This window comes from Notolepis coatsorum, assembly GCF_963971535.1.
Source record: "Notolepis coatsorum genome assembly, chromosome: 9".
NCBI classification, from domain to species: Eukaryota; Metazoa; Chordata; class Actinopteri; order Aulopiformes; family Paralepididae; genus Notolepis; species Notolepis coatsorum.
The window spans coordinates 129,189,642-129,203,638 of record NC_140173.1 but is presented as its reverse complement, the minus strand read 5'-3'; the positions used below and the strand labels follow the sequence as shown (position 1 = coordinate 129,203,638).

The following is a 13,997-nucleotide window of genomic DNA, read 5'->3' as shown; positions in this document are numbered from 1 at the left end:
ATCATTATTGCACTTGACTGTTACCTTTGCACTCTGGTTAGATGCACTTCTTTTCATTGTACTGTACTTGCTGTATGGTATCAAGATTTTAATCTAATCTAAAAGGGTTGTTCAGCCCTGGGAGACAGCAATAGATCTCTACAAGGAAAGCATTTCTATATGTTTCTATGATGATTCCGACCCATCCTCTTCTTATTATGCTAGGCTGGGAGGTGGGAGGTTACTGTAAGTCACGCAGAGAAAGAGATGACAGATGTTGAGTGAGGCAAATGCATCAGATGGTTGAGATTTTTCCTGGGCAATGTTGGCAATAAGAATACATAAATTACATGGGCGTTCTCCTGTAACTACACTCCAGTGAAACCCATAAAGTGAGGTTTCATTAGAAATATGAAAGCTTCTGTCTCGAGAAATTATAGAAAATAACACCAAATCTTTTTTAACTCTCCAGGCGTTCCCTTCAGGTTATACATTATTATTTTGTGTTAATCTCCAGGCTTTCTCTTCAGGTTATACATGATCTATTAAACTCTCCAGGCTTTCTCTTCAGGTTATACATTATCTATTAAACTATCCAGGCGTTCCCTTCAGGTTATACATTATCCATTAAACTATCCAGGCGTTCCCTTTAGGTTATACATTATATATTAAACTCCCCAGGCGTTCTCTTCAGGTTATACATTATCTATTAAACTATCCAGGCGTTCCCTTCAGGTTATATATTATATATTAAACTCCCCAGGCGTTCTCTTCAGGTTATACATTATCTATTAAACTCCCCAGGCGTTCTCTTCAGGTTATACATTATCTATTAAACTATCCATGCGTTCTGTTTTTATTCATTCCTTTGTCTTTGAATAGGTACATGTTCTGAATAAATAAGTGGTCAGAGCTGAAGGGGTGGGTGGGATGGATGTGTGTGGGCTATGGGGGGGGTGAGGGGTGGATGATGATGGGAAGGAGGGAGCAGTGGGCTAATCTGGCATCTATGTGATTATATTTGTGTATATTGTTGCATTATTCAGCTCAAAGGCTGTTATGTTACAAAACCAATAAAAGATAATGTTGAAAAAAAATAGGATCATGAATATGAAAGCGTAACCTTGTCTCGACACCCCAGACCAAAATAAAAACCATAATCCTGGCCCCTAGAAGGCTTCGGAAGTAATCCTCTACAGAACAGAATTACAAATGGATTTGAAGAAACGGTGTGGCGGGTCACTGTGAAAGCCAGCAGTGGCCTGTGTCTACCTTGAGGCAGTAATAGCCGATGATGCAGCAGAAGGAGATCAGCGTGTGTGCCACGGCGAGGAAGCGCAGAGAGGGCTCCATGTAGCCACTGCTCTCCTCCAGGACAAAGTGAACGCTGTGTGAATGGTGATCTCCACCGGCAGGGCCCCGCTCCTCATCAAGATTTAATGCTACCACCTCCTCCTCCTTCTCCTCTTCACTCAGTGTGGGTGAGGATGACACCTGGGACACAGTCAGAGAGGAGAAAAGTAAGGAAGAGTGCGATCATAAAATATCAAAGAGTAATGATAAACCTAGTTCAAACACTCTGTCCTTTTGAGGGTGGCTTCATCCTATTTGTATTTCCGTGGTGGAGTTACCCATTTTGTTCACGTTTGGATCACGGATCAGGCTTTTAAAGGGGAACATTTGAGATGGGTGATGGTGTTGTTTTTTTTTTTTAGTATGCAACACATGTATTGGATTGAACAGTCCGACCTCCTTGTGTATTTTATGGTTCTCTTTCCCGGCAGGTGAGAGCAGAGAGGGTCACAGGTTACAGAACAGTGCAGAAGCTGAGAATGGAACCTCCCCCCGGATGGAGAGATTTATGTATGAGTCTGACATTTGGCTGACCCTGTCTTATCCATCAAATGGGGCTTTAAAGCAGTTCTCAGACATAAAGCATGTTCCAAATAAAAATAAAAATGGTTTTAAATAAATAAAATATAATTTGTTCTATGGACGGTATAGCTGCAGCACAAGGCAAATTAGAAAGAGATTACAAATGATATGTAATTCGTCGCCAATCACAAACACTCCCACGTCCCACCTTGTAGAAGAGGAGAATGAAGTTGATTGCGAAGGCGACAAAAAGAGCCAGCATCCGCATGTTGTAGAAATTCCTTGCAGAGTAATTCTGAGGGGAAAAACATTTAATTAGAAATAATTTCACAGGAGAGAAGTACAGTAATCCTAGTATTGCAAACAATGCGGTGCAATGCGACAGCTCAATGGCCACTGTTGTCATAACGATAATCACATGCTATTTGATTAAAATCACTTTGCTACAATGGCCACTGTTGTCATAACGATAATCACATGCTATTTGATTAAAATCACTTTGCTACCAAGATGTGTCCTATCAAATACTATGTTAACATGTGTGTGTGTGTGTGTGTGTGTGTGTGTGTGTGTGTGTGCGTGCGTGCGTGCGTGCGTGCGTGCGTGTGTGTATATATGTGTTTGCGTGTGTACAAGTGCTTACCAGTAGTCTCTTGTGATGAGTGCTTATCATCAGCCAGAGTGCATATTGCTGGGTCTCCGGTTCCTCAGGCTTACTGGAGCATCGCCTGGCTCTGTGTTCAGCCTTGTCCTGTTCATTCCCAGAGTCCTCTCCCCTGCAAAGAGTCAAAAGATAAACAAACAGGTCACAGACAGTTTGTTTGTTTGTGTGTCTGAGCAGGGGATATTGAAATTGATAAAAATCAAGAGAAAGGTTATTTGTTTTTAAGAGCTAGTGGTTGGTTTAGCTAATGCAGTATACGTTATTATATCTTTGTTCCATTTTAGATTATTGTGGAAGATGCTCTGCCTTGCTGCTCTCCACAAACTATGCCACTGTCAAAATCTTTGTGCGGACTAGAAAATGCCTCCGCTTAACACTAGAACAGCAGGCCTATTGCCCTTCTTTACAATTAGGTGTGGTCAAACAACCTGTGTGTGTGTGTTCTTTTAATGCAAACAATCTGACAGAATAAAGCCTTTCCTCCCTGGCCTTCCACGTGTGTGTTCTTCTCATGCAGCCTGTATAACCAATTATACAGTTGCAGTCATTAGGACTGTCTACCATCCTACCGCGGTGCCGACAGGGTTGATTTTGAGGTTGATTGCTGTTCTGTTATGTGGCACTACGATGCGCAAAGCCTCAAAATATTCTGAAAGCCCACTTTGTTTTGGAACTCGTGAAAAATATATAAATGGATCGATAATAAATAGAGCAGGGAGTAGACTGGCATCCATTTATAGGCAGTTTGTGTTATTATGAGTTTTAATAATATCATGGACTGTTTGTCCCTGTACTTTTCTTCAGATATTATGAGCAAATTAAATCCGTTATAATTATTTAATTCCGAGGATGTATGTAGAATCGACGTGAGCGCAATCACCAATGATTTCTCCCAAATGAAGCCCTTAAGAACACCAGTCTGTCCGACTTGTGACTGCCTTTCCACGCTCGTAAATCCTGCTCTTAGCTACGAGTGAATCCCCGCGAAGGAACCGTTCGTGAATGCCAAAATCGCCCCGAAAAGGTTGTAAGTGGAGCTACGATGAAATTTGCTTGTAACTTTTCTCATAAGTCCATTGGTGAATGAGGACCAATCATGGCAAAGAGGTCTGGAATGCTGAATTGCTTTAAAAAGCATTTTTTTTTTATTGAAATGGGAGGGTACTAATGTCCAATCTAACAAAGTTTGCTTGCTCATAAAAATAAGAGAATAAGCATCTATTTACCAAACTCAAAAATGCCTCAAATATTTTTCGAATTATCTTCAAAAGAAATGGGCTCATGTCGGCTCATGATCAGCGATATCTTCCAGCAGCAATGGATATGCCATATTGTACGTGTGCGTGTGTGTGCCGTTGTGAAGAAACGAAATACCTAATTATATGATAAAAAAAGCGAATCTACTTTATTGAAGTGACAGTGTCAAATGACAATATATGCTATGTTAAATTAGGAGCAAGTCTTTATGGTTAATGTCTAGTTAAAATAATATGCAACATGAGAAAACGCTAAAACTACCAACCCGGGGGAATATGGTTCACTGAATCCATTGATCATATTGATTAAATCATAAAAAAGTGCTCAAATACTTTATTGTAATATGCAACATGAGAAAACCTTTTCATGAGCAAACGAAATTCGTTAGATTGGACATTTAAAAACTGTCTCGATCTGCGAGCACATTCGTGTTGCGTATTCTTGCTGCGTATTCAAGCTGAGAATTAGCAATAACCTGTTATACAACAATTTAAAAAAAATGGGGGACCCTGATGTAAACAAGACGAAAGTCTTTCACTGGTCTGCATCCCCTTAACTCATTCATCGCCATACGCTTTCTGTATCTCTGCCGCTCCAGGCCAGATTAAAATGGTAACTTTTGCTGTGTTTCATGATGTTTGCAGAGCTGTGTGTGTGTTCTGTATTATAGCTGTGGAGACAATGGTGTGGCTCATTTAGCAGACACTACTTGTAGTCCAACATGGAAAAAAGAGTTTATTTCTATACACTGTAGTTTGTAGTTTATTACACACTAAACATCGCACATTTCCTAGATAATTCAGTATTTTCCCATAGATCGCAAGATAAAACGGGGTATATGCAATACGCCCAAACCGTTCTGGTTGATCCCATGAAACCCCAAATACTCCCAAATCAAAAGGTATATACCATATACACATGTGCCTTCACAAAATTATCGAAAATGCGATCGTTACAAAGCGCTTGGTTTATGTCCCGCAAAGTAAGAAACTGTGATCGTTACAGAAACATGTTTCAGGTTCGGTAAAATAGACATAGGGGGTCCTTACCTTAGCCAGAAGGTAATCCAAAAAGAATAATTCCAATGATCCCATCGGCGATCGCGATTACTCGTTTATATGTAATTACACGTGTTTACGGGACAGTATAGGTTTTGAGGCGAGCAGATCTGCTTGCGATTGCGTTGCCCTCAGAGCAAGTCTTGATAGTCCAGTTAATTCAATGTCTGTCCTGATCCCTTTCGATCAGAGTTCAAAAGGTAGACGATACTGCCACCTGGTGAGATTCGATCGCCATTCCAATTCCAACGTATGTAGCTGTGCCACAGTGATTTGGAGAGCTCCGGCTGAGTGTGTAGAACGGGGATCAAAAGAAAAAGATCAAACGATCTAATAACGAGTATACTCGTTATTGGCGGTCAAGCGTTGGCGGCCAATCACGAGTATACTCGTGATTGGCGGCCAATGAGTTAACAATTGTGTGCATTGAGCCGTACTGTATTGTACCCATTCTGCAATCTGTTAATAACGTTTTCAATCAATCAAACCCTCGGCACCGGCTGTTTCTCCCCTCTCCTTGTCCTAGAGACGAAAAGTAACCTGGTGTAACCCGAGCGCCCCTATGGTTGATACCGTTAATACGGCAACCACTGGAAACCACTCGGCAGGGGTAGACCGTCCGAAATGCTACATCTGTATGTACTGTAGGCTGCCCACAATATTTGTGTGATTTTCTGAGCAGAAAAAGTCTAAGCATGATGCTTATATATGCATAGTTTGAAATTAAAAAAAAGCGGACTGACATGCTTTTACGCATTTTACATGTTATTTGAGAAATAGACTCAATGCTCACCTCTCTCCTAGAAATTTAAATTGGCTAACGGCTGAAGTCTATTATGTAGCGGTGCCAGTAACTGTGTTTATATTTGTCATACCATGACAACTTTTTAACAGATTAATTATCTCTAGAGACGAGAGACGAGGGAGGAATGAAGCAACAGCACAGCTGTTTGGGCTACCAATACATTTACACGTTTCCTGCATCACAGTGACATTGTATTGTCTTATCCACAAAAAACAGAGTGGGCAATTAAGAAACACTGGCTCAGTTGATTTGACACTATCAGTGCATCAGCCCTCCTCTGAGCTCTCAGTGAATGAGAAAGAGGAGAGGGCGGGGGGAGGCGGTTATATAACCAAAAACCACCGCGGTCAAGCAGCATCCAACAGCATCCAATCTTTTTTTGGTATATAATTTTTTTGTATTCTAACACTGCAGATGTTTAAATAACACATGTTTAAGAAAAGTCAAGGAGTGCATTGTATCCTTTTTTTTTATTACAAGAGTATTGGTATTCTAAAATTCATTGAGTATTAAGCCATGCCTTGGGGCTGTGCTGTGGCAGCTTAAGGCCAGTAATGAAGGTTTAAGGGTTATAATGTGAGACACATACTCTGCTTTCTCTGACTCTTCTCCTGGTTCTCCCTCTCTGGTGGACTGGGCCTGAAGGAAAATGCATTTAGAGTAAAAATCAATAAAAGTGCAACAAAATATCATACTGCTTCAAAAGTTAATGGCACGGAATAAAACTTTGTAAACCATGAGAAAAATACACAGAATATACAATGGAAGGATAAAAAACATAGTTTAGAGACAGTAGGTAAGTGGAAAGATTTATGCTGCGGCGAGCTTGCCTGATCAAATAATGTCCATTAGAGAGTTGAAGGACCATCAATCAAAAGCATTACCTGCTGTTTCCCAGAAGGCTCTGCAGTGGATCTTCGTCCCACGGCTGTGTTGAACAGATCAGTCAGACTGGCTGTGAGATCATGGGTTATCACTCTATAGTGAGCTCCCTCCTTCCTCACTCTCAGGCCAAATACATCAGAGAGGACATCCACCCCCTGGGGGGACAGGGCCGCGGCCTGCCTGAGCCCCCTCAGTTCTTCCTGGGAAGAGAAAGTGGCCGAGTACCTCCTCTGCCTGTCCCCTCCACACGACACTCCCATGACCTCATCGAGAGTGGGGTCGAGGATACCGCTGAGCAGGTCCGACAGCCTCATCCGCTTGGCCCCCTCTATGAGCCCGCCACTAATGAAGGTTATGTACAGCACGTTGAGGACGCCGTGGGATAAAACACTGATAAAATGGACCAGAGCCAAGAAAATGCACCTAAGGAAGGAGACGGATGATGTGAGAAGATCCTTCAGGGTCATCCTCTTCATCTGCTTCTTCAGCATCATCAAACCATATGGTAGGGCAAATATGATGAACCAAACTGTTGATATGGAGAACAGTCCCCTTTTAGAGCCTTCCTCCTCCTCTCCCTTTCCTTTCTCTTCCGCATCTTTCCCGGCAGACCTCTCCCCGGCATCCGAGCCCGATATCTGTGCCGCTAGCTGCATCTCAAAGATGGTGTCCTCGCAGAAGTTGACGAACATCTCCATCTTCTCCTTCTCCCCGCTATCATTGACCATATCGAAAATGAACTGCCGTTTGGACTCTTTGACCTGCGGCTTCTCCCACTGCGTACGGCTGGACTCGCTGATCTCGAAGTAGACCCTCTCGATGCGTTTCCCGCTGCCCAGGATCTCGATGCGCCCCAGGTAGGGCTGGAAGTAGGTCAGTACACACTCCGCCAGCTGCACTAAGGTCCCCAAGCGAGGGTCGTGAGGCATGTGTTCAGACAGGTTGGTCAGCAGGACAGCGATGCTGAAGCCGATGTCTTTGGCCGGTTCATGGAAGCGATCCACAAAGGCCTCGTAATGTACAAGCTCAGTTTCATCTGTCTCTGTGCAAGAGAGGAGGAAGTGGGTCTCGGTCTGGGAAAACCGCTTGCAGCTCTCCATGGCCTTTTGGAAGTCCTTCTTGGAGATGCGGCCTCTGCTGTCAGGGTCATACTCTCTGAAAGCATCCGAAGAGGTGAGGTCTTTGAGCTTGAGGAACATGTCGAAAAAGCGAAGGATCATCTCAACATTGCTGGAGGACTCCACCAGCATATCAACCATCTGCTTTCCAATAGTTCCATTCACCACGTTACCTGAATGAGATGGAAGAAAAAAATAAGAAGTAAAGTTTTGATAATACAACCCACTTTTAAAACCAACTTTCAGAAAATAAGTAAATCTTACCTTCTAACATGGACAGTAGCATCACAACCATGTCCTTTTGTAAATCCATCAACTCTTTTAGGAGTTCAATTTGACTCGAATCCTGTGAGTGATAAAATACAACATAAACAAAAATAGGCTTGGGTGGGCGGCATTTTAAATAAAATATGCTCACAAAAATGGTGTCTCCAAGATCAAAGTACCAGCGGCCAACAGGAGTGCTCACATCAACTTCTGAATGTAGCCTACAGTACAGTATGTAAGTCATATACATGTTTGCGTAACTTACGGCCTCTCAGGTTTGCTTTTCACCTCAAGAGTGAACCTCAAGAAGCCACGCTGAGAGACACAGCAGCAGCTCATATATATATTTTTTTTTTGAATTTTGCACTTTATTGTGGATAGGACAGTTTGGACATTTTTGGGAGAGAGAGAGAGATGGGGAAGATATGCAGCACATGTCCTGGATTAGGCCGGATTAGAACCCAGGACGCTGCGGTTACACTGAGCGTATATACGCCACGGGGCGCCCCGGCAGCTCATATCTTTTATAGGACTTTGATTGATTATAAAGGTTTATCTCAACTTTTTTTTTTTATTACTTTGATCTTGGGACATAATATTGTTCCTGCTCTGGCTTGAGGAGTGGCACTGCTGTTCTGAAGCACTAGTTTGTTTTACCTGAGAGAGCTTCATCTGCATGTGAGCGAAAACATGGAGGAATCCCACCACTGCATCCCACAGCCGACTGTGGGCAAGGCTCTGCTGGTTCCCAGTGCATGGACCCTAATACGTGGTGGAAGAAGTACAAAGTCCCTTTAATTAAAGGAACATGGCAACATGATGGGAAATGTGCTTACCGTCTTCTCCAGAGTCATACAAGAACAGATGCCATTTTTCCTCTCTGTGAGTTCAGTAGAAAGCTACAGTATCCCGCTGCAAGCTAGCCTAGCTTAGCACAAATTAATGGAAGTGGATATGGATGAGCTAGCCTAGCTGTTGGCCAAAAACACTCCCAGAGTTTTAAGCTAGGCTAGTGGTCCGTATCCGCTTCCATTCATTTGTGCTAAACTAGGCCAGATTGCAGCTGGATAGCTTTCTACTGAATGCACAGAGAGGACATTTATATGTATCATCTTGTCTGACTCTGCAAGCACTCCCTTAATGTTGATATGTTCCTTTAAGTGAAAGTAGAAATACCCAGATAAGAGTACTTTGGTCATTCAAAATTCTACTTAAGTGAAAGTTGAAAAGTATTTGATATTGAATGTATCAAAAGTGAAAATACATAATATTCTATATGATGTTGGCGGCTACGTGGCGTAGTGGGCAAGGCGCTCGCCACGAAATGCTGGAGACGCTGGGCTTGTCAGTTCGAGCCCAGCGCTCCACATTTGCTTTCAGTTTAGCTGGTCGTTCATACTAATACACATTGGCCGTATTAGGGGGTGGGAAACTGATGGGTGGGGATGGGGCGTTGTGGACAGCGACTCCTACAGGTCGGTTGGTGCGCCTGCGCAGTAGAATCAGGAAGTGTCAGGGGCAGCGTGAGCCTCCCACGCGTTACTCCTCGCCACTGAGAGATCGAGCTGCGCAGGTGAAAAGATGCGACTGCTGTTACCTCAAGTACCGGAGGGGACTTGTGCTATGTATGACTTAGTCCACATTGCAGCCGGCTTGTGGGAGGCAAGAAACAGCGTCCGTGACAGGGGAGGGTTGAATTGGATGATACGAAATTGGGATGGGAGAAAATATAGAAAATGGGAGAAAAGGTGGACCAAAAAAAAATTTCTATATGATGTTCTTGTATATCATTGTTAGGGAGCATTCAACCCTTGATCCACTGACCTCTGAAGGTTATGCTAAAATGGTATGTGGTCCAGTTATGCTGGTTCTGATTATGTCCTCTTGAAGTTGTCAGGCTTAAAATTTTACAGTACATACTAGGGGTGTAACGGTACACAGAAGTCACGGTTCGGTACGTACCTCATTTTTGGGGTCACGGTTCGGTACGAGTTCGGTACAACAGGAAAAATATATATATACTTATTATTATATATTTATAATTATTATTATAATTATTATTATTAAATATAATTATTTTCTATTAAGTTATACTAAGTTATACTTGGATTTATCAATATTTTGGATTTAAACACCGTAGCAGCTCAACTGGAGAGGAGCTCAGATGATCAGTCCGGAAAAGTATGTAGTGCATCTTTTTTTTTCTCAGATCAGCTGTGAGGGAAAGTCTGCGGGAGAAAGTTTGCGTGTGTGTTGGCGTGTGTGTGAGTGTCTTTCCATTATTGGGCACAAGAAGACTAAAGAAAACTGTAACATTTGAATGACCCTGCTGTGTTACAAACTGCTGTGTTATCATTCATTCATGGTTTTGTTTCAGGGACACCTGTAGTAAAGGGGAGGGGAGGAACAGCCCAGTGCAGAGTGTCAGTGCGTGTTGCTAATTTGTTTGTCCGCGTGTCATTGTGCCTTTACAAGCTTCAACGTTTTATTCATCACCTAAATTTGGCAATATAAGCGTAACACTTTCGGGGCCAACCACGTATATATACGTTATTGGGCGGCAAAGGTTAACGGCCAAAAATCGTTTAGCCTTTTTTTCTATTTTAATATCCTATTCAATGTCAGGGACCTGTATGTTGCCGTTAAAAGGCATACTGGAACTCAGAAGGTGCAGTACCGGCCAGATCCTGCTAGTAGGCAGTATCGAGAGTGCAGTAAACCCTGTTCCAAACCGGGTGCTACACTCAAATGTCTCCAGTCGCACTTTTCTAGTAATGGGAAACCTAGGGCTTCACTCTATCGCATTGAATCGTTTTCGGGACCTCCGGATACAAAATATACACATTGACTGCTCATTCGACAGGTTTTAACTGTTTAATTATTTTATTCAGCAACATTGCGTGTTTACACAAACTTATTGTTACCAAAAAGCAGTACACTACCGCTTTCTTCTGATGAAATTAATGGACAAGAGAGACGTACGTCGGCCGTCTAATGAAGTTAGATTTATACACTTTGACTGCTGAATTGACACGTTTAACTTATTCATTCTTTAATTCAGCAACATTAATTCATACAAGTCTGTAGACATACAGTACTGTAGGACGTTGTAGCATCCTATGAATGAAGTCACCAGCTGTAATCGAACTGAATGTAACTCGAGCTTTGTCCAGCGGGAGCTCCTCCAATGAATGAACAAAAAGCCGGCGCGTTGGGCCGTTGTCACCAGCTGTATTCGAGCGCCCCCGCTGGTCATTGTTACTGTTAACGATGCCCAAACGGTCCCCAAACAGTGGTTCCAGGACTATTTCTGGCTTCATCTGTATGTTGTGGTGCGCTATGTCGTGGACCAAATGGACATACGATGGACCAGATGGCGATCAAACAATTGGAATATTCTTTTTGGAATACCACCGGCCACAGGTAAGGTCTAGCTGACGTCAATTTTAGCTTGATCGTGCACGGTTTTCATACCCATCCCCCTGATCGGTGTGTGTTGTGGTAATAACGAACCGTTACTGGCATTCAAATAATCAGAAACGCCCGCCCCCCCCCCCCCCCCTTCATGCATTCAGGATGAAACATAATTTAGATACTTTTCAATCTATGTCTTATGAATCATGCTGATAACACACTATTTATTCCTTCGATACAAGCCCACAAAGAAACCAGAACCCCCCCCCCCCCCCCCCACACTTTTCCGCACCTACTTTTACCGGATAGGGCGTCATGGCTCCACGGATTCCCGGAGGTATTATGCAGTGCACACACACACACACACACACACACACACAAAGGGAGAATGGGAAGGCTTTGCTCCCCTTTGCGTAATTCACTCACAGCTCGGGCTGTCGTTGTTTTTAGAGACATGATCATAATGAGGCGTTTGTCATAATGAGTCTCCTGAGCAATTTAAAACCCAGTACAAGTCAATCAGAGCTTCCGACGCGGAGGCATAGTCACTTTTCCGTCTTTATACTACGGAGATATACACGTTTCTAAACATATTAAGCTTTCGCTCCATATTTTCACACTGCCAACAAAGTAGCCTACTGGATCCATAGTCTCAAAATGGATTTGGTAGCTGTTATGTCTGCACGTCTGTCCCCGACACTCCAGAGTGAAAGTACTCAGCCCCTCCCCTACGACTCACCTGTAGTTCTTTAGAAGGCAAGGGAAATTATACAGCCGGACAAGTTAACAATAATTAACCATTTACAAGTCGTATTACATTTAGAAAATAAGGAAACAGATAGAGAACATTTCCAAAGCAAATGTTCAGCATTTATGAAAAATCCTCTCCGCAGAGATGAGGCAGTTTTCACACCTTTTCATCTCTTTTGTTCTCCCACTCACGGGAGCTCCGACGTCAGAGGGAATATTAACTGATATTGATAGACAGGCGAGGGGAAAAAAAGCATAAAGCATACAAATCACAAATAAACCACTACTAGCAGTTGTGCCTAAAACTCTTTGAAACAACGTGTGTGTGAATTGACGTATCTCAACCCTGCCCTCTTTTCGTGATTCTCCAATCACACTTTACATAGTACATACTGACAGTACATACTGACCTGTATGTACTCAGTGAGGCTGTTGAAGACCTGCTTGGCCACATTGATAGCCTTAGAGAAGTTACGCTGGCCATGGTCATCGATCACATCCTTGCCTGAGTAATACCAGTAGAAGTCACTGATGGACTCCTGCAGCATAAGCATGACAATACATATATTTAATATTTAACATACGATACAAAAAAAGGTTTATTATCCCTGGGGAATGTGACATATATACACAATCCATAATGTATTGTAGGTCATACGTTGACAGGCACAATTTCCCCAAAACACTACATTGCAGCCTGGTTGAAGCTCACTCAATACTGAATCAATTCAAAACATGTTGGTCCTTATTAGTCAGTTAGACTCCAAATGATTAAAAGAAAATATATAGATAGTATTAGAGATTCCATTCACTATAGGCTTACCTGCACTCTGAGCAGATAATCCACAGTAGAGATGATTATGTTGACAGTAGTATTGTTCCCTGTTTGAGTCCTCAAGTAATTCTGGAAATCTAAAGCAGTACAGACAGTAAGAGATATGGGTGCAACAATTATGAATCAATTCTATTCACAATATTTTCATGATGTGTGTGGAATGTCCTACCAATATGGCATGATGCTTTTATTAACACAGCTCATTGGCTATGGTTGTCATTTAAGGATGATCACCTGTTATTTTATTACAGTCACCTCTCATTTGCCTACCGAAATGTCAGTGATGATTTAATCAAGCACTTCGAGTAACGTAGGGTTATGTATATAACCAAGTTCTATGAATTATGGTGACGCTCAGCGTCAGTCTGCACGCACTTCACTTCGTGCACGAGCACTGAATAAAAAATTCCACAATGTACCTTTACATCCCAACATTCGTCTGGCCACACCCCTATCCGCTTACCTTCATAAGCAGGTGTGTGGTCACCTACTCGCCTCCTTCCCAAACTTTCACCACAAGGTGAGATCAAGGGCTGCAGTGGCGTCCTGACGCTGAGCGTCACCATAATTCATAGAACTTGGTTATATACATAATCTTACGTTCTATTTCATTATGGCTCTGCTCAGCGTCAGTCTGCACAAGAGGAGCTGAGCAGAAGCCAAAAGCTCAACAAATGTACCCCGCTGAGGCCCCCCACAACCATCAGACCGGGGAGGACCGATCCCCCCGACCCTCCCTAATGGAGGGATACCCTCCCTATTGGAGGACCGGAGGGAGACGGATCCAACCGTGCGAAGAGGAACTCAAGCAACTCAACGCACAGGGTGAGCAGACCGTGGCTTGACCCCACGACTATGCACACGCACAACCCGCATGCCACCAGGGAACGAACGGAAGGAACAACCCTCGTTACTGCCCCCAAAATCACGGGGTCAAGAGCAAACTCAACCCCGTGGCAAGGCCGTAGCAGTGGAGCGCGAAGGAAGACCCAGACCCACTGAAGGGACTGGGTCCCCTGGAAAAAAGGGGGCTCGGAGAGGTCAATGACGCCGGGCATCAAGACCCCACCAGGCGGTCACTTAGTGACAC

At 43.2% G+C, this 13,997-nt stretch overlaps 1 protein-coding gene across 1 annotated transcript in view; it reads right to left on the bottom strand.

Moving 5' to 3' along the window:
• The window catches only part of ryr2b (ryanodine receptor 2b (cardiac)), a gene marked incomplete at both ends in the record, with an annotated part of 396,550 nt that overhangs the window by 63,259 nt on the left and 319,294 nt on the right, over window positions 1-13,997 (bottom strand). The window contains 9 exon segments of the mRNA XM_084321996.1: window positions 1,252-1,473; window positions 2,063-2,149; window positions 2,498-2,630; window positions 6,228-6,277; window positions 6,523-7,814; window positions 7,906-7,987; window positions 8,566-8,670; window positions 12,483-12,611; window positions 12,896-12,984. Of these exon segments, the coding sequence (XP_084178122.1) occupies window positions 1,252-1,473; window positions 2,063-2,149; window positions 2,498-2,630; window positions 6,228-6,277; window positions 6,523-7,814; window positions 7,906-7,987; window positions 8,566-8,670; window positions 12,483-12,611; window positions 12,896-12,984 (2,189 nt within the window).